This window comes from Lathyrus oleraceus, chromosome 4, assembly GCF_024323335.1.
Source record: "Lathyrus oleraceus cultivar Zhongwan6 chromosome 4, CAAS_Psat_ZW6_1.0, whole genome shotgun sequence".
Classification (NCBI taxonomy): domain Eukaryota; kingdom Viridiplantae; phylum Streptophyta; class Magnoliopsida; order Fabales; family Fabaceae; genus Lathyrus; species Lathyrus oleraceus.
In genome coordinates, this window is record NC_066582.1 from 19,280,317 (window position 1) to 19,301,641 (window position 21,325).

Here is a 21,325-nt window from a genome sequence, read left to right on the forward strand (position 1 = left end):
ATTAGAGAACTTGTTGAAGACAAAATCATAACACTTGCACATGTTAGCACGAAGAATCAACTTGCAGATATATTTTACCAAACCTTGGATGCAAGTCAATTTGAAAAATTAAGAGGGAAACTTGGGATTTGTGTTAATGAGCATTTATAGCAGTTACAGCTAATTAAGTGTGTCAAACAAGAGTAAATCTCTCATCAATGCACTAGGCACGCTTACCTAAACCCATTACCTCATTGTGTATCCTTTTGGACAAAATTACACTACCCTTTCCACTTAAACGCCTCATTCTCTTCCAGACATGTGATCTCTCTCTCTCTCTCTCTCTCTCTCTCTCTCTCTTAAAAACCTTTCCCTATTCCATCTGTTTCAAGTGTCAACTAACATGTCTCAACAATCTTCACCAACTCACATGCATGTCCTGGCTAAAACCAATGGATCTTCCTCCCCAACGTCTAGGGCAAACGAACTGTTTCAAATGATCAACCTGGAAGATCTGGTCTTGGATGTTGCCTCTCTATCCATGGTTCATCCTCAGAAGAAGAAGAAAGTTACGCCTTCTATGTCAAAAAATGTCAAGACTTCTAATAAGTCTTATGAACCTATAATCCCCAACAAAGATAAAAGTGTTGTTGAAGAAGAATCTAGGTCTAAAGGGCTTGAATTAAGAAACCATAGTATGCATGCTGACAACACCGAAAATCCCACGGAAGCAGAAAAAAGTGCAACTGATAAGGAACTTAGGAAGTTTGTTGCATCCGTTTTGAAGGAAGTAAACTCAGATGTTTTGCAAGATGTTCAAACATCTTTGGCAAAAGAACCAAGCCCTGACAATGACTCTGGTGAAAAAGCTGAGGAAAACGTTCCTAAACATGTTGCTCTTGAGAGAAGAAGTAAAAAAGAAAGTTGATCTTGTTATCAATGTTGAAGAACTAACTTTTGATGAAGAACCCCTTACAAATATTGTTACTCTTAGTATTGCCAAGAGACTGCAAAGACGTAAAGGAAAGACGGTTGTGTTTGAAGATTCTCCCTCCAGGGAAGTGAAGAGAAAAGTTGGTGGTTTGAAAGGTACTCCTTCTAGAAGCTCCACAGGAAAATATCCTGTTAGACCTACTAGATCATGATGTAAAGTTGTTACCCCTACTAGAAAGAGGAAAGTTGTCTCTTTTAGTGAATCCGCGTTTGATGTTGAAAAGAATGTACAGGACATCACCCCTATAAAAATACCTGCTAACAAGAAGTCTCATGATGCTATGCCCAAATCTATATTTGACAATGCTTCTTTACATTATATGAAGAATGCAGAAAGGTGGAAGTATGTCATTCAGAGGAGGGTAGCCCTGGAAAGGGAATTGGGGAAGTATGCCCTTAAGTGTAAGGAGGTCATGGAACCTATAGAAGTTGTTGGGTTGATGATAACTGTCACACACTTTGGCCCTTGCTATGAAAGCTTAGTCAAGGAGTTTGTGGTGACTATCCCTGATGGATGTGATGATACGAAGAGTGCTGACTATGGAAAGGTATATATGAGAGGAAATGTTGTAACATTCTCCCCAACTATGATCAATAAATTTCTAGGAAGAACAAATGTACATCAAGCTGAGTTGGAAGTTGCTGATGATCAGGTGTGCAAAGAGATCACATCCAAGCAGGTTAGACATTGTCCAAACAAAGGGAAGTTGTTTGCTGGTAAGTTGAGTGTAAAATATGCCATCCTTCATAGGATTGGGACTGCCAACTGGGTGCCCACTAATCATACCTCAACAATCTCTACTAGTCTTGGGAAATTTATTTATGATGTTGGAACAAAACGAGCGTTTGACTTTGGAAAATACATCTTTGAACAAGTGTTGAAACATGCATTCTCTACTACTGTAAAAATGCCCATCTGCTTTCCATCCCTCATCTTCGGAATCATCCTAAATTAACATCCTGGTATTTTGCTGCCCATTGACAGCGTAAAGAAAAGGGATTCTCCCTTATCACTCCACTACAAACTCTTTACATGAACACATATCCCAGATATTGTTATGACATCCTCTCAGGCACCTGACCCTGCCACCTCCAAGAAGAGTGTCATTTCTCAGCTGAAGGAAACTTGTAAAGAGTCTAAGGACTCCATCAGATCTAGCACTGCAACAAAGATTAAATTTAAGACATTGATGAAGGTTATGATAAAAGAAGAGAAGAAGGAAGTTGTACAGGGTGGTGATGGTAATGAAAAAACTGATAATGAAGACAATGCTGGTAAGGATGATGTTAATGAAGAGAAAGAAGATGAAGGATAAGATTATGCAACAACTAACTTAGATAGTTAGGAAGATATCTGATTGCAGTCTTGTTTTGTTCTATTTTTGATTATGTCGTATGGTCTATGACCAGGATATTTTGCACCCTTAGGTGCCCCATTGTGTGTGATCATTAACTTTCTGAATATGGTTTTATCTGGTTGGTTGGATGCTTACCTTTGTCAAATTATGGATAAAAAGGGGGAGTATTGTTTGTGTGTGTTAACCACTAACCACTAACCTTAATTACTGTCTAGTTGTGCTTAAGGAGAAAGGAGATGCATGTCTAGAACTTTATGGGTTGTTGTGTTGTGATGTCAAACATGATGTTGTGACGTCAACTTGACTAAGGAAGTGTTTTAAGTGATGTTCTTGAATTTTTTCCTCGCTACATATACCTCTAATATGTGATGTAAAACATGTCTTGTGTGTTATGGAGGAACCATTGAGGGGGAGTCCTGTTATGTAAAATAGGGGGAGTACTGACTCTGACTGGTGTGTTTTCTTGAGTACCCCTGTAATATGTGTGTTTGATATTGATATGTTTTTTCAGTCTTATGTTGTTATCCTGGACTATGGTGCAATTGTGGGAGGTGTACTTGGTTGTTTTAGCCAAAATTTGCCAAAAGGGGAGATTGTTAATTCCTTGTATTTTTTATTGGCAGTAATTTTGGTAAAAATAACTTAGCTGCAACATGTTGAACAAGATGTCCTAACATGTGGAATTGACATCTTGTCTTAAACGGGTGTTACTCTTGGTAACGTTTGATTATTTAACTATTTTCAGAATATTAAGCAATCTCATGTGACGTTCGTGATTGAGGAATCAGAGATTCTGATTGATTTTAACGGATTCAGTTTTCTAAATGTTGAGACATCTTAGGAAACTTTTAATTGATAACCTAATGGTGTGCAGCTGGTTCACTTCGTGTACAAGGCCCAAATCCAGTCATTTTATGGCTATATATAGAATGTCTCAAAACCTAATTGAAGGACGAAGAAAAGAAGATAGTTGTGTGGTATTAGGGTTTGAGTGTACGAGTTGTTTGTGAGCCTCTCAAATATCATCTTGATATATGAGTAGGACTGTGTTAACTGGTTGAAGGATTGTCAAGCACTCATAAGCTTTTAAGCATTGAGTGATTGTGTGTCTGTGAAGTGTGACTTCAAAATTTCTTGTAATAGTTTGAAGTATCAATGTTGTGATTGAAAGGGAGATGAGAAGGGTTTCACCCATAAGAGTGTCTTAGGTAGAAGTTAAGCACGAGTAGTGATTAAAGTGTAAATTGTAAATTGGAGATAGTTTGCAGAAGGTCTACAAACTAATACTATTTAGTGAATTTCCTCCCTGGCTTGGTAGCCCCCAGATGTAGGTGTTGTTGTACACCGGACTGGATTAACAACTTTGTGTGTTTTCTTATTTTATGTTCCTCTATATGTAAGTTGTCTTGTTATTGATCAGATATCAGTGTCTCGACATCTCTTAGGACATCTGATATCTGCATACCAGAATTTCAGTTCCAATAAAATGGACAAAGCTAAAGTTAGCGTTGCAAACTTGTAGGTAGGAATGTTAAGTTTGTTGCTCTAACTTTAGCTTCATCCTTATTTCATTATGGACACACCATTATGGGACATGTATGATACGTTTCTAAAGCATGTTAAGACTTGATATGTTGTATTTGTTGTTTATGGTTTATTGTTGATGAATGTTGTTATTAATGTTTGTTTAAAAGATGAGTTTATCATTAAAAGAAGTTCTTACTGTCAATAAACAAAATACGAATAAGGTGTTGAAGAAATCTTGTTGAGCATTAAACGTGAACTTGTACTTCTAATATAACTTAATTTTTTATATTATAATGTTCTAGTGCAGATTGAAAGGTTATATGTTTAGTGAGCATTGTGAAATAAGCATTCCACATAATTTACAATAAACCCATGTGTGTGTGTGTGTGTGTGTGTATATATATATATATATATATATATATATATATATATATATATATATATATATATATATATATATATATATATATATATATATATATATATATATATATATATCACAATGGTTGTTTAAAGTAACTGTCGTAATAGGTAGCGTGCTACATCGATACAATCACGATCACACATTCGTGGTTGAAAGCATCATACATACAATCACACCTTACCTCACAAACGTTGGATCAACGAGGTGGTTTCCTATTTCCAACTGTTGTGATAGGTGTGTTCCATAGTAGTGGAATTCCTAAGGAAATCTCTAAGTATAGTGGATGCTCAAATATATCACGAAAGAACGACTTTCCTCCCACAGCAGGGGCATGTGAAGGTCCAGGTGGGGCTAAGGGAGAGATCAATAATCAAAAATGGACAATCACTCTAGAAAGGAAACTAGAAATGATTAGGGATGTTAGGATCTGGAAGGTGATAGTTGTCACACCCCAATTTTGTCCGGGCCATTTTTAAATTTTTGTAAATCTGATTTCATGTTCAATTTACATCATATGTACCGCATAGCATGCATTTTATCATTAATAATACCTAAAATATCCGTCAGGATAAACTTATTAAAAATACAGACAAATCGGTTAAAACATTTCTCAAGAACATGTAAAATCAACGGGTAAAAAGTTTCAGAATTAAAATTACAGACACCAGTATTATTAATCTACAGTTCATGTAGTTTAACCTGGTGTGCTCGTTGTATTTTTCAGCGGTTGTTTCAGTTGCATTTTGACCCGCCTGAGCCTTTTAACCGGTGCAAATTTATTTCAGAATTTAAAGAAATGCTGTATTTTTTCAATAATTATATTTTGTTTTGATCATTTTAATGTGTCTGATTTAATTTTGCGAGCAAATTTTCCTATTTATAATCGGTCCTTTTATTTCTTTGTTCTAGTATCTAAATTAGAGTTTGTTTTATTATTATTATTATTTAAATAAAATTTATGTTTATGAATTTTTAATAAATATTTTAACATTGGATTCCTATTATTTTTGGACAGCTAGCACATATCTTCTCATCACTCTCCCTCACGTTTCCTATCTCTCACACGCTACTCATCACACACGTCTCTCCCTACCTATCTACACGCCACCTTCACTTTCTCTTTTCTGTCACTCTCATAAAACACTCACTCACCTCTCTCAACCTGACTCATCTCTCTCTGCTACAAGTTAATAAAAAGAGAGAACTAGAAGGAGAGAAGGAGAAGCTTATTCTTCACGCAGAAACACTTCCCTATTTCTCCACACCATAAACAAACCCTTTTCATCTTCTGCACAAAACTTCACAATCATCTTATTCCAAACAACAACAACCTCTCACTCCTTCTTCCATCGGCGACTACACCCTTCCAAAACCATTTCCGACCGCCACCGACGAAGCTCTATAGCCCCTACATCCAGCCTACTGCTAAACCGCCGGAAACTCACTGTCCCGCCTTGAACGCCGCCGCTACGAGTCGCCCTTCCGAATCCCCCGATCTCAAGTCATCTTCCTCTCAACGTCGCCAATACACTGTCACGCTAACAGCCCCGGTTGCCTCACACGCGCTCCCCCGCATCACCACTTTGTCTCCGTCGTGCCGATTCGCAGTACCCTTCACGAGCTGGTAACAACAACGCCGCCGTAAGAAGATCTCATCGGTAACAATTATTTTTAATACAATTAATGATTTAATAAAAGCATTTTGTCCAAGTATGGGTATCAATGGATCGTTTACATAGTGGCTATGTCGTAAATGAATCTGTGTCGGTTACGTATGCTTTTATGTCGGAATGTGTTTCAGGGTAAATAATGGATCTGCTGTCATTAAAATAGCGATGTAAATAATCATTTTTTTCCTGTTGAGTAGATTCCGTTATGTATGTTTCGGTCTCGATATGATTCCATTGCCGTGCCGGTTATGTCATATGGAAATTGTTTTTTTTCTTTTGTTTCTGTGCACTGTCATGTTGGAGTGAGTTTCAGGTTGAATGTATTTGTGTTGATATTACCATATCCATGTATATGATCACAAATCATGGTGATGCATTTTGATACTCATACCAGTTTCCATTTATTGTTCATATTCGACGTACAACAGGTTCCTTGGTTATGAACCGTTTCGGTTATGTCGCAATTATGTAGAAAAAATAATAATAATCAAGATTTGTTTTGTATCGCCTTCGCAAACATTGCGATTACTATAATATCTTGGTCACTTGAATGGTGTACTGGATATAACATGTTTCTATTTTTCTTTCTTTCTTCAAATTTCAGTTTGGATTGTATTTGGGGATATTTTAAGTGGAACCATATTATGTTCTGTTATTGGATTATTTTGTGGGTGGTTCACTTTGGGGTTATTCACGAGAGAGAGAGAAAGGGACGGTTGGGTTCTGGCCATCACTTGCTTGTGTAATTGGTTTTTGTCATGTGCAGTAATAACCATATGCTATTTTCGTTTTGGCCTATGTACTATATATTACATGCATCCCCACTTCATGTCAGTATACCACTCTTCTTGAATTTTTTTTGCTTAAATTAGTAATTAATTATATTAGTTATTTGTCAATTAATTAGGTGATTAATTAATGTTTCTTTTTATCACTAAATTAGTTTAATCTATATCATAACATTATTATGCCTATGATAGCGTTCAACAAATATCTCTGTTTCTAAACTCATTTCTCATGGTATTGTAGTTAGTATAGAAACTAATTTGATAGTTATTTCCTACTGTGCATGTTAATTACTCACAAGAGTTTCATAGCTTATAAAGATATTATTATACTGTTGACTAATTTTATCTATATATTGTAATTTTGTCATTTTAATAATTATAAATGTTCTAAAAATAATAATCAAATTAATTTATGAGAATCACTTTGAATTGAATTTTTTTTATTTAACAATCAATATAATAAAATTCTATTTATTTATAAGACCAATTTCAGTTAAAACCAACCATCTTCTCAAACTTATTCTATTTCACTTGAAACACTTTTTTCATTCAAACTCAATTGAAATACCCAATCACAATTAAATACCATTTTATTTTGGAAATGAAAAGGGGGATGGCTTTGAGTTTTCAATTTCTCTCCTCGGTTACTTGAATACGAGTTCTCTTATTCGGTTAGTCAAGTAGTCGTCATTTCTAATCCATCTAAGCACAAAAAAATCGAAACACTTTCATAATAAGCGAAACGAAAAGGGAGATAACTTTGAGTCTTCAATTTTTTCTCCACGACTATTTGAATACAAGTTCTCTTACTTGGCTAGTCAAATGATTGTTGTTTCTCTACAAACTTCTTAACCCTGATTAAATCAAATTATTTTCATAATAAGCTAAATGAAAAAGGAGATGACTTTGAGTTTTCAACTTCTCTCCTCAATTGTTTGAATACGAGTTCTCTTACTCGGTCAGTCGAACAATTGTCATTTTTACAAACATACAACTTAATCAAATCATTTTCATAACAAACTGTACGAAAAGGGAGATGGTCTTGAGTTTTCAATTCCTCTTCTCAAATGCTTGGATATGAGTTGTTTTACTCAATCATTCAAGCACTTGTCGTTCATTCTAAAAAATACATCAACCATACATGAACCTATTTTCATAATCACTCAGATGAAAAAGAAAGTTGTCTAGAGTCTTCTATTCCCTTTCTCGATTATTGGGATACGAGTTGTCTTACTCGATTATCCGAGTATTCGTCATCCTTTCAAAACACCTTAATTATTATCCAATCCTTTCTATAATTAATGGTGAAAAAGAAGGTGGTCTAGAGTCTTCTATTCTCTTTCCCGACTTTAGGATACGAGTTGTCTTACTCGACTATCCAAGTAATCGTCATCCAACCAAAATATCTCAACACATCAAATTTATCTGTCCTCGCCCTCGTGCGATCGAAACCAGTCAAACAAAATATCCAACATATTAATCCAACTTGTCACCCTCGTGTGATCAAAACTCCCTTTCAGAAAGAACATTATTTAATCCTTTCTAATGCGCACAACAAACCAATGCTTAAGCCTCCGCCGAGAGTAGACAAGCCAACGTTTAGCCTTTAGAACGTGATATAAACAACTGTTCAGTAAAAGACACCAACCAACCGTAGTTCCCCGAACTACGAATGCTCTGATTTCCTTATTATACCATAAGGATACGTAGGCAGGAGATTGTTGTATCTTTGCGAGCACACTAATAAAAAACCTCCCCTTTCCCCTTTCTGAGGTTCTCATCCATTTCTATTTTTAATAATTTTATAACCCAAAGATAATAAAAAAACATAAATTAACACACGAAACGCACATTAGAACTAAAAGGTTCCCGTTGAGTACAACGGACGTAAGGGGTGCTAATACCTTCCCCTTACGTAATCCACTCCTGAACCCGAATATGGTTGCGACGACCATTATTCTATTTCCTAAAGGTTTTATCGATATTTTCCTACCCCTTTATTGGGATAAATAAAGTTCGGTGGCGACTCTGTTCGAACAAAATATTTTCCGCGACCATCGCGAGGAATCGTATTTTTCGAGATGCGACAGATGGCGACTCTGCTGGGGATATTTTGTCCAAGCAAAAGAGAGTGAAGCCTAGTTTAGTTCAGTTTCTGTGTTGTGTGTTAATCTCGTTTGTTTATCTGTTATTTTTTTATTCTGCAATTATTATTCTGTCATAATTATTATATTGTGATTTATTGACTATGTCTTATTTGGGGTTCTCTGGTTGGTGATACTTTGTGAGATAGGCTCTCGACCCGAGTCTAAGAAAAAACCATAAGATTAAGTTGGTGGTTGCGTAGTGGGCGCCTACAAGGAGTCTTCCTTGTTGGGAAGATACGAAGACCCTGCCTAGAGGAGATTCTCTTGAGATATTATTGTCCGACGAGTTTTCGTCACGACGATAGTATTCTCAAGTTGGATCAATGACTCTAGGGACCTTTTAACCCATTATATCCGGTGGTTATGTAGTATTTACCTAAAAAGTCTCGGACTTATTAGGTTAATACAAAAACCCCAATCAGATGAGATCCCTTGGACGTATTACTATCTTACAGTAATATTTCCAACCTCGATCTATGACTCTGAGAACCTTGTTAAAACCCTGGACTCGAGAGTCGTGTAGTAGAATCCCCATGGAGTTTTCCTTGTTGGGATAATACAAAGACCTCACCTAGACGAGATCTTCTTAAGGATACTATTGTCCGACGAGTCTTCGTCACGGCAGTGACGTCCTCAAGAAATATCCATGACTCTGGAACCTACCAACTGTAGAGCCTACCCATGGGGTTCCATTAATCAGAGATACATGTCGTTTACCCGTTATGCTGATCCATCTGAGAACACCTTGAACCTGTGATCCTAAACATGACACTACATTCATACAGATATCATTGCATTTGCATTCATCATCATACGTTTCATATCATTTTTCACCAAAAAATAAATACAAAAAAACTCATCCGTCCTTCGTCCATAACCTGCAGTTGATTTCCCGATACTCATATCAGACTTGAAGTAGCTCTTGAAAGATTATGGATCCATTGGAGCAAAGTCACATTGCATTAAGAGGAGATGTGGACTCAATGAAAAATCAGCTAGACCAACTTGTGGAAGCTATGATAGTTTTAGCAAAGAAGGAAGACAACATTCAGCAGACTGCAGTTGTCGAGAATGTTATGCTAGCTACAGTAAATGGTCTTACCCAACCTTAGCTTGTGCAAACCCCAGTTGATAACTCTATTGTACTCTACTGTTCAGACAAGAAGACATCCTCAACACTGGCAATCATTGGACTGATTTGTTTCTATTTTTGCATTTGTAGTTTCTTTGTTGTTAAAAGCTGCTTGTGTTTAAACATTGTTGTTTTTAATGGTAATATTGATGAAGTAATGATGCATGTTTTGAATTAATTATCTCGCATTCGCTCATTTTTTTCTTCTCTTATATCAAAAACAAAAATACGTCAGTGTTTCTCCCATTCACTTTTCTTTATCATAACTTTTGTTTTAGCAAAGATTTGAGGGAGGATGACGAAAAAAAGTTACCCATAATTGCTGACTATATGCTTTCGGATAAAATTCTGCTGATGATGTACATGCATTGTTTCAAATTCCCAAACACTGGAGAGATAAGGAGTTAATCCCTAGTCAACCACTTCGAGCCTGAAGTAGGAGTTTCTTTCAGATCTAAAAAACCTTACATTAAACCTGGGGCAGGGTAGTGTTCAGTTAATCTGACTATGCATTCAAATCACAAGATGAAATATCCAGTATGTGGATCAACTACATGACATTCTTCGCACACATCCTAAAGTGTCGAAGGAACCTTGAAAAATCAAAATGTTATGACGGTTGTTCTTCAATGACCAATGACTTGGCAGTCACATTCTAAAAAAGGGAATCAATAAAAAGCCCGCTAAGTCGATACCCCAAAAGGAGACTTAGGCAAAAACCGGGGCAATCCCGATGGACTAAAGCTTCAAAAAGCGGTCCATGCAAAAGTTAGGGATCAAAACAAAAATCAAAGGAGGTCACGAAAACCCTCAACAAAATAAAAACAAGATTTAGTGACCATCATATCAAGAATCAAAGGGTCACCAATATCCATGAAGAGCAAAATAAAGTGTCTGTCATTTCAAGAGATCTTACACCTGCAAACTCTTTTAAAAGTTGAATGTGTATGGCGAATTAATTGAGCATAGGACTGGAGTTTATCAAGAAGAAGGGTGGGTACAGAAACGATTTTGAGCCTCATATCCTTTGTTTCAATAACCATGAACCAAGCCACGTTACCACCCTTAAAAGACCTAATTGAAGCAGGGTTTATTCTGAAAGCATACTACAACAAGGTTGCGTAAACTGACTCCTAAAAATTTGCTAATCTTTTACTTTGGTACAATCTTCTTGTTGTATCCTTCGCATTGTTAAATCATCATTGCGTTTGGATTAAAATGGTCCACTCGTCACACATTATCACATCATTTAAATAAATTCTTTTCAAAACTTGCATGAGTATCGCATTAAAATTACCATTTCTGAACAAACAATTTTAACTGCAAGTCAGTACTTGACGTCATGGAAATTCCAACAATAAGGAACAATCAGAGGAACTTGGACATTCGTTGGTGCTAACCCGAATCAAGACTACCTCATAACCTATGAATCTGAGGCATGCCACCTAAACATCAAGTTGATCATAGGAAAATTGCTCCAAGAATTGGTCAGTCTTAAACAGTCTCCAACATTTGTTAATAAATGTGCAAATCATTTCAAGAATCAGTTGATCCAGAGCAAATCATCTCAGGACTCTATTAACTAGGGGCAAATCACATAGAGGTTCTGTTGGCCAGGGGCAGACCCCTTCAATATTCAGTTAGGGTGAGTTAAGTCGCTTCAACGCTCATACCGGGGCAAGCTACCTCAAGAGCACAGAAAAGTCAACAACTCCAAGAGTCGGTTAACCAAGGATAAATCCTTTCATGGATCAAAATTATGGGGCAATCCATCTCCAAATTAGGGTACAATTTCTTTTAAAATCCTTTCGAGGTAAACATTTTGCATAGACCCATCACATTGGGGCAAGATGAGCCACACAGGAGCGAGTCCTCTCCATGTTTTCAAGCAGTTCAAGCAAAAGCTTTTTCGCAAGTCAGCAAATGCAGAGTTTAAGATGAGTGTCGGGGAATCATGCTACCACCCCATAAAATAACCTTTTGACAGACATAAGCCTTTCTGGAAAGAACCTTATCTTCCAACACCCACGCATGGGCATTTTGAAAACCTTCAAATCATTACATAAATCATCATCATGCATTAGTCATGTCGCCTTGCTCTAGCATAAAGCCATGCATATCATATCATTTATCAGACATAACCCATAACATGAACCTGACATCAAAAAGCCTTGAAACCCAAAATCTGACACCAAAGCCCAACATCGCTTGACCATTTCAAAGTCATTTATTTCAAAGTCCAGTTCCCGTCTGGCAACTTATTTCAAAAGCCCAGCTCCCGTCTGACAACTTATTTCAAAAGTCCAGTTCCCGTCTGGCAACTTATTTCAAAAGCCCAGTTCCCGTCTGGCAAACCTTTTTCAAAGTCCAGTTCCTGTCTGGCAAACCGTTTCAAAGTCCAGTTCTCATCTGGTAGCCTACTTTAAAAATCAGTTCCTATCTGACAAACAAAAACAAATTCAGTCCCGTCTGACATTTCAATTATTTTCACCAGTTCGCGTCTGGTAACATATCCTTCAAGTGTTGTCCTCACCTGGCAGTTCAGTCTCCTTCACCAGTTCTCATCTGGCAGTTCCCATATAAAGTCCAACCTCATTGGCAGTCAAGAATAAAACCATACAAAAGCATCCAATTACCCAGTTGCATTCCTACATGCATCACATGCATCATTTCATGCATAATTTCCTGCCAAACAGGAAGATTCATCAAACACAGTCATATCAATTATCAACATACTTATGCATAACCTTATACAAAATAAAAATCATTCGCATTCCTACATGCACAACCAAATATCCCCAGCAATTGCATACTGCATACATCTTATGTATCCTCCCATGCATGATGCTTCCATCCAAAATGGAGCATCACACAAAAATCACACCTAAATATTAGGATCTAGGGTCATTCATACGTACCCCAGACTTTCCTCATTTAGTTCAATGGATTTATTACCCTACATAGGCTCGTAGGGTTATTTCTCGGCAAATCATTTTTCAACTTTTTTAATAATGATATTCCCGGCATTTTTCTTTACAGTCATTGCTCCCCAAGCAGAGGTTACCCTAAAAAGTCTCTTATGAGATTTTTCCCCTGCAAAGCATTTCTAGTGAATCTCCCTCAAAAGGAGTATTTTCAAAAAAATCCCCCAACAGACGAATATTCGAGATACTGCTTCATTTATCTGAAGAATCTCATCTCTCTGTTTGAGATACTGCTTCATCAATTTGAAGAATCTCATTTGTTTTCTAGAGATATTGCTCTAAGTATCCTCGGAGAGTCTTAGATTCAATTAAGGTATCTTTCCTTTGCTGAAATATCTTAATTCTATCATATAAGATGCTGCTTCGACCCGATACAGAGAACCTCATCTTTACTGTTTGAGATGCTGCTTCATCAATATGAAGAGTCTCATTTCAGATTTTCTTAGAGATACTGCTCTAAGTATCCTCGAAGAGTCTTAGATTCAATTAAAGTATTTTTCCCTTGCTGGAATATTTTAATTCTATCATATAAGATGTTGCTTCGACTCGATACAGAGAATCTCATTTTTACTGTTTGAGATGCTGCTTCATCAATATGAAGAGTCTCATTTCAGATTTTCTTAGAGATACTGCTCTAATATCCTCGGAGAGTCTTAGATTCAATTAAGGTATCTTTCCTTTGCTGAAATATCTTAATTCTATCATATAAGATGCTGCTTCGACCCGATACAGAGAACCTCATCTTTACTGTTTGAGATGCTGCTTCATCAATATGAAGAGTCTCATTTCAGATTTTCTTAGAGATACTGCTCTAAGTATCCTCGAAGAGTCTTAGATTCAATTAAAGTATTTTTCCCTTGCTGGAATATTTTAATTCTATCATATAAGATGTTGCTTCGACTCGATACAGAGAATCTCATTTTTACTGTTTGAGATGCTGCTTCATCAATATGAAGAGTCTCATTTCAGATTTTCTTAGAGATACTGCTCTAATATCCTCGGAGAGTCTTAGATTCAATTAAGGTATCTTTCCCTTGCTGGAATATCTTAATTCTATCATATAAGATGCTGTTTCGACTCGATACAGAGAATCTCATTTTTACTGTTTGAGATACTGCTTCATGAATATGAAGAGTCTCATTTCAGATTTTTTAGAGGTATTGCTCTAAGTATCATCGGAGAGTCTTAGATTCAATTAAGGTATCTTTCCCTTGTTGGAATATCTTAATTCTATCATATAAGATGCTGCTTCGACTCGATACAGAGAATCTCATTTTTATTGTTTGAGATACTGCTTCGTCAATATGAAGAGTCTCATTTCAAAATTTTTAGAGGCACTACTCTAAGTATCCTCGGAGAGTCTTAGATTCAATTAAGGTATCATTCCCTTGTTCGAAATATTTTAATTCTATCATATAAGATGCTGCTTCGACTCGATACAGAGAATCTCATTTTTATTGTTTGAGATACTGCTTCATCAATATGAAGAGTCTCATTTCAGATCTTTTAGAGATACTGCTCTAATATCCTCGGAGAGTCTTAGATTCAATTAAGGTATTTTTCCCTTGTTGGGATATCTTAATTCTATCATATAAGATGCTGTTTCGACCCGATACAGAAAATCTCATTTTTTACTGTTTGAGATGCTGCTTCATCAATATGAAGAGTCTCATTTCAGATCTTTTTAGAGATACTGCTCTAATATCCTCGGAGAGTCTTAGATTAAATTAAGGTATCTTTCCCTTGCTGGAACATCTTAATTCTATCATATAAGATGCTGCTTCGACTCGATACACAAAATTTCATTTTTACTGTTGTGATGCTGCTTCATCAATATGAAAAGTCTCATGCCAGATTTTCTTTATACTACTCTAGCATGCTGGAAAAGTCTTGAGATTTATCTAGGGATGTCATTCCATTACTAACATATCTCGACTATGACGTCCAAGATACTGTTCTGACGACCCCAAGAAAGTCTTGGTTGTTCCATTTTACTTTAGGATAACGTCTATCACTATTTCTCAATGCATTTTCTTCCTATATTTTCTTCCTTGCATTTCCTAGGACAAAATTTGGGTCTTTTCGTATTTAATTACCTTCCACTACGAATGTACGAAGACTATTGTCATTCTTACCTTCTAGTTCAAGATAATGAAATAGGGGCAACTGTCACACCCCAATTTTGTCCGGGCCATTTTTAAATTTTTGTAAATCTGATTTCATGTTCAATTTACATCATATGTACCGCATAACATGCATTTTATCATTAATAATACCTAAAATATCAGTCAGGATAAACTTATTAAAAATACAGACAAATCGGTTAAAACATTTCTCAAGAACATGTAAAATCAGCGGGTAAAAAGTTTCAGAATTAAAATTACAGACACCAGTATTATTAATCTACAGTTCATGTAGTTTAACCTGGTGTGCTCGTTGTATTTTTCAGCGGTTGTTTCAGTTGCATTTTGACCCGCCTGAGCCTTTTAACCGGTGCAAATTTATTTCAGAATTTAAAGAAATGCTGTATTTTTTCAATAATTATATTTTGTGTTGATCATTTTAATGTGTCTGATTTAATTTTGCGAGCAAATTTTCCTATTTATAATCGGTCCTTTTATTTCTTTGTTCTAGTATCTAAATTAGAGTTTGTTTTATTATTATTATTATTTAAATAAAATTTATGTTTATGAATTTTTAATAAATATTTTAACATTGGATTCCTATTATTTTTGGACAGCTAGCACATATCTTCTCATCACTCTCCCTCACCTTTCCTATCTCTCACACGCTACTCATCACACACGTCTCTCCCTACCTATCTACACGCCACCTTCACTTTCTCTTTTCTGTCACTCTCATAAAACACTCACTCACCTCTCTCAACCTGACTCATCTCTCTCTGCTACAAGTTAATAAAAAGAGAGAACTAGAAGGAGAGAAGGAGAAGCTTATTCTTCACGCAGAAACACTTCCCTATTTCTCCACACCATAAACAAACCCTTTTCATCTTCTGCACAAAACTTCACAATCATCTTATTCCAAACAACAACAACCTCTCACTCCTTCTTCCATCGGCGACTACACCCTTCCAAAACCATTTCCGACCGCCACCGACGAAGCTCTATAGCCCCTACATCCAGCCCACTGCTAAACCGCCGGAAACTCACTGTCCCGCCTTGAACGCCGCCGCTACGAGTCGCCCTTCCGAATCCCCCGATCTCAAGTCATCTTCCTCTTAACATCGCCAATACATCGTCACGCTAACAGCCCCGGTTGCCTCACACGCGCTCCTCCGCATCACCACTTCGTCTCCGCCGTGCCGATTCGCGGTACCCTTCACGAGCCGGTAACAACAACGCCGCCGTAAGAAGATCTCATCGGTAACAATTATTTTTAATACAGTTAATGATTTAATAAAAGCATTTTGTCCAAGTATGGGCATCAATGGATCGTTTACATAGTGGCTATGTCGTAAATGAATTTGTGTCGGTTACGTATGCTTTTATGTCGGAATGTGTTTCAGGGTAAATAATGGATCTGCTGTCATTAAAATAGTGTTGTAAATAATCATTTTTTTTTTCTGTTGAGTAGATTCCGTTATGTATGTTTCGGTCTCAATATGATTCCATTGTCGTGCCGGTTATGTCATATGGAAATTGTTTTTTTTCTTTTGTTTCTGTGCACTGTCATGTTGGAGTGAGTTTCAGGTTGAATGTATTTGTGTTGATATTACCATATCTATGTATATGATCACAAATCATGGTGATGCATTTTGATACTCATACCGGTTTCCATTTATTGTTCATATTCGACGTACAACAGGTTCCTTGGTTATGAACCGTTTCGGTTATGTCGCAATTATGTAGAAAAAATAATAATAATCAAGATTTGTTTTGTATCGCCTTCGCAAACATTGCGGTTACTATAATATCTTGGTCACTTGAATGGTGTACTGGATATAACATGTTTCTATTTTTCTTTCTTTCTTCAAATTTCAGTTTGGATTGTATTTGGGGATATTTTAAGTGGAACCATATTATGTTCTGTTATTGGATTATTTTGTGGGTGGTTCACTTTGGGGTTATTCACGAGAGAGAGAGAGAAAGGGACGGTTGGGTTCTGGCCATCACTTGCTTGTGTAATTGGTTTTTGTCATGTGCAGTAATAACCATATGTTATTTTCGTTTTGGCCTATGTACTATATATTACATGCATCCCCACTTCATGTCAGTATACCACTCTTCTTGATTTTTTTTTGCTTAAATTAGTAATTAATTATATTAGTTATTTGTCAATTAGTTAGGTGATTAATTAATGTTTCTTTTTATCACTAAATTAGTTTAATCTATATCATAACATTATTATGCCTATGATAGCGTTCAGCAAATATCTCTGTTTCTAAACTCATTTCTCATGGTATTGTAGTTACTATAGAAACTAATTTGATAGTTATTTCCTACTGTGCATGTTAATTACTCACAAGAGTTTCATAGCTTATAAAGATATTATTATACTGTTGACTAATTTTATCTATATATTGTAATTTTGTCATTTTAATAATTATAAATGTTCTAAAAATAATAATCAAATTAATTTATGAGAATCACTTTGAATTGAATTTTTTTATTTAACAATCAATATAATAAAATTCTATTTATTTATAAGACCAATTTCAATTAAAACCAACCATCTTCTCAAACTTATTCTATTTCACTTGAAACGCTTTTTTCATTCAAACTCAATTGAAATACCCAATCACAATTAAATACCATTTTATTTTGGAAATGAAAAGGGGGATGGCTTTGAGTTTTCAATTTCTCTCCTCGGTTACTTGAATACGAGTTCTCTTATTCGGTTAGTCAAGTAGTCGTCATTTCTAATCCATCTAAGCACAAAAAAATCGAAACACTTTCATAATAAGCGAAACGAAAAGGGAGATAACTTTGAGTCTTCAATTTTTTCTCCACGACTATTTGAATACAAGTTCCCTTACTTGGCTAGTCAAATTATTGTCGTTTCTCTACAAACTTCCTAACCCTGATTAAATCAAATTATTTTCATAATAAGCTAAATGAAAAAGGAGATGACTTTGAGTTTTCAACTTCTCTCCTCAATTGTTTGAATACGAGTTCTCTTACTCGGTCAGTCGAACAATTGTCATTTTTACAAACATACAACTTAATCAAATCATTTTCATAACAAACTGTACGAAAAGGGAGATGGTCTTGAGTTTTCAATTCCTCTTCTCAAATGCTTGGATATGAGTTGTTTTACTCAGTCATTCAAGCACTTGTCGTTCATTCTAAAAAATACATCAACCATAAGAAAGTTGTCTAGAGTCTTCTATTCCCTTTCCCGATTATTGGGATACGAGTTGTCTTACTCGATTATCCGAGTATTCGTCATCCTTTCAAAACACCTTAATTATTATCCATTCCTTTCTATAATTAATGGTGAAAAAGAAGGTGGTCTAGAGTCTTCTATTCTCTTTCCCGACTTTAGGATACGAGTTGTCTTACTTGACTATCCAAGTAATCGTCATCCAACCAAAATATCTCAACACATCAAATTTATCTGTCCACGCCCTCGTGCGATCGAAACCAGTCAAACAAAATATCCAACATATTAATCCAACTTGTCACCCTCGTGTGATCAAAACTCTTTTCAGAAAGAACATTATTTAATCCTTTCTAATGCGCACAACAAACCAATGCTTAAGCCTCCGCCGAGAGTAGACAAGCCGATGTTTAGCCTTTAGAACGTGATATAAACAACTGTTCAGTAAAAGACACCAACCAACCGTAGTTCCCCGAACTACGAATGCTCTGATTTCCTTATTATACCATAAGGATACGTAGGCAGGAGATTGTTGTATCTTCGCGAGCACACTAATAAAAAACCTCCCCTTTCCCCTTTCTGAGGTTCTCATCCATTTCTATTTTTAATAATTTTATAACCCAAAGATAATAAAAAAACATAAATTAACACACGAAACGCACATTAGAACTAAAAGGTTCCCGTTGAGTACAACGGACGTAAGGGGTGCTAATACCTTCCCCTTACGTAATCCACTCCTGAACCCGAATATGGTTGCGACGACCATTATTCTATTTCCTAAAGGTTTTATCGATATTTTCCTACCCCTTTATTGGGATAAATAAAGTTCGGTGGCGACTCTGTTCGAACAAAATATTTTCCGCGACCATCGCGAGGAATCGTATTTTTCGAGATGCGACAATAGTCTTGCAGGAACAAGTGATCTCTGGATCCATGTCAGCAATAATGGTAGTCTAGAGTGTATTCCTAGTGAGCGAGACTTGTCCTAGGGATAGGTCAAACCCTTAAGACGTCTCATTCCAGTCATTAGGAAAGGTGAAGTATGTTATCTTCGACGGTGGTAGCTTATCGCGTCTCGGCAATACGTCATGATCTAATGGTGTATTCGTCCACACATCCATTAAAATGGTCAACAATTTGAAAATAACAAATATACAAGAACCGAGCAACAAGCATAAATAAATGATACATTATACATGGCTAGAGATTTCATTCTAACACATGTATATAATCATTTACAACAATAATACATATAGCATAATTAAGACTCATTTCCTAATCCAACGTTTATATATCGATGTACATGATTCTGGAATATCATTCCCTCTGCAAAGGGTCGTGGTATCACTTCAAGATTTAGCGCCACTAAGTCGATTGGTATATACACCATCAATCAGACTCAAAGATCCATGTCGGGATAAGGTGGTCCCATTCTTGGACACACACCTCGTGACTTCTCCCCGATAGCCATGTAACTATGAAATGCATGAGCATATGATTTCCCATATATGCATTCCAACACATGTACAACATCACAACATATCATAAGTATATGTAATGATTTATCTCCTCCACAAATTATTGCATGTATATAGGGTCGTCATCTGAATATTTGCATAATTTTGTTTGTGTTTGAGAATCAGAAGCAAATGGTCCAAGGGCGATTCATTTGCATCTGATTGTCTGTTCACGTTTAATCAGTCAGTGATTTCGTGCATTTACAAGACATTTGCATTTTATACTTGTCACAACTTGCATTTTGTTTCGCATATTGCTTAAATATCAATCGAAATAATTTTTTCGGATCCACAGACATACCGATCGAATCGTCTCTCAACTGTACGTCGGATTAGCGGGCAGAAAATTTCAAAATTGAACTTTCATACGTCAGTTGTATTAACCTATGGTTCACGTAGTTTAACCTAGCGTGCTCGTTTTTTAATTTTTCGACTACTTTTTCGGTCGCATTTTAAGTCAACTGAAGCCTTTTAACAAAATGATTTTTATCTTAAAATTTTATCAAAACATGTATATTTTCCGAGAAGTTTATTTCGCGTTGGTCATTGTAATGCATTCATTTTATTTTTTTGCCTGATTTTTGTTCATTTCTCATCCATTTATTTTTATTTTTTTTCTAAAACGATTGCCAATTTTATTTTGAATTAGCAACATTGTTAGTTCAATGTTAGGTTGTGTTGTTTTGTTATTTATTTATTTAATTAGTAGAATTTTTTCTTTAAAAAAATTGAGTAAAAATGAATGATGAATGAATTGAGTAAAAAAGAAAAAGAAAGAAAAAACAAAAGGGTGGGAAATCTCCCCCCATTTTCGTTGCCAATTGGAAAAAGAAAATTGAGATATCTTTTTGGCTACATTAATGTGTATATGTATACACACACACACATTTCTCTTGGACTACAAGGGGGGAGGTTTTTTTTTCATTTTTTAATTAAAAAAGAGAAAACTCATATTTTGGGGAAGGAATTAACACGTTTAACTCAGAGAAACAAAGGGAGTTTTTTTCTTTTGACTTGGGTTTCTTTCTCTTTTGAAAACCCATCTCATATTCCTTTCCAACGGATCCCCCACAACCTCAATCCCTCCGTCCACCTTCATCATTCGTATCCCAACCCAAACTCGTTCGTTTCTTCCGAAACCACTGTTGCTGCCATTCTCACCATTCAATCATCTCCTTCCTTTTATCACCATCGTGAATACCAATCTTCACACCAAATCAAAACTCCATTCATTTCATTTTCTGCATAAAAACCTCATCCACTTATCAATAATAACCACCACCTCTCTCACACTCCTGTCGTTGAATCTGCCATAACAACGACATCAACCTTAGCTCAGCTCACCTCTTCTCTTTCATTGCAAAAAATCGGCGGCGAGTTTCTCGCTCGCAAATCCCAACCCGCTTTCCAAACCTCTCAACCCTTGAAACGTCATCTCCTCTAATCAATCTTCATTCCCCTACTTC

The 21,325-nt window shown here is 36.1% G+C and overlaps 1 protein-coding gene across 1 annotated transcript; it reads left to right on the plus strand.

The window, feature by feature from the left end:
• Nucleotides 1–520: 520 nt before the first annotated feature.
• On the plus strand, nucleotides 521–2,288 carry LOC127135790 (uncharacterized). The gene is made up of 4 exons (XM_051062423.1): nucleotides 521–890; nucleotides 946–1,103; nucleotides 1,206–1,689; nucleotides 2,023–2,288. Exons 1-4 carry the CDS (start codon nucleotides 521–523, stop codon nucleotides 2,286–2,288), a joined length of 1,278 nt encoding a protein of 425 aa, XP_050918380.1.
• Nucleotides 2,289–21,325: the final 19,037 nt, after the last annotated feature.

What these genes read in the sequence shown, in the direction of transcription:
- LOC127135790 (XM_051062423.1), top strand. Translation starts at nt 521, where the DNA reads ATGGTTCATCCTCAGAAGAAGAAGAAAGTTACGCCTTCTATGTCAAAA. An exon ending in TGTTGCTCTTGAGAGAAGAA is followed by an intron (nt 891 to 945) that starts GTAAAAAAGAAA and finishes CTTTTGATGAAG; the next exon opens with AACCCCTTACAAATATTGTT. An exon ending in GCTCCACAGGAAAATATCCT is followed by an intron (nt 1,104 to 1,205) that starts GTTAGACCTACT and finishes AAGAATGTACAG; the next exon opens with GACATCACCCCTATAAAAAT.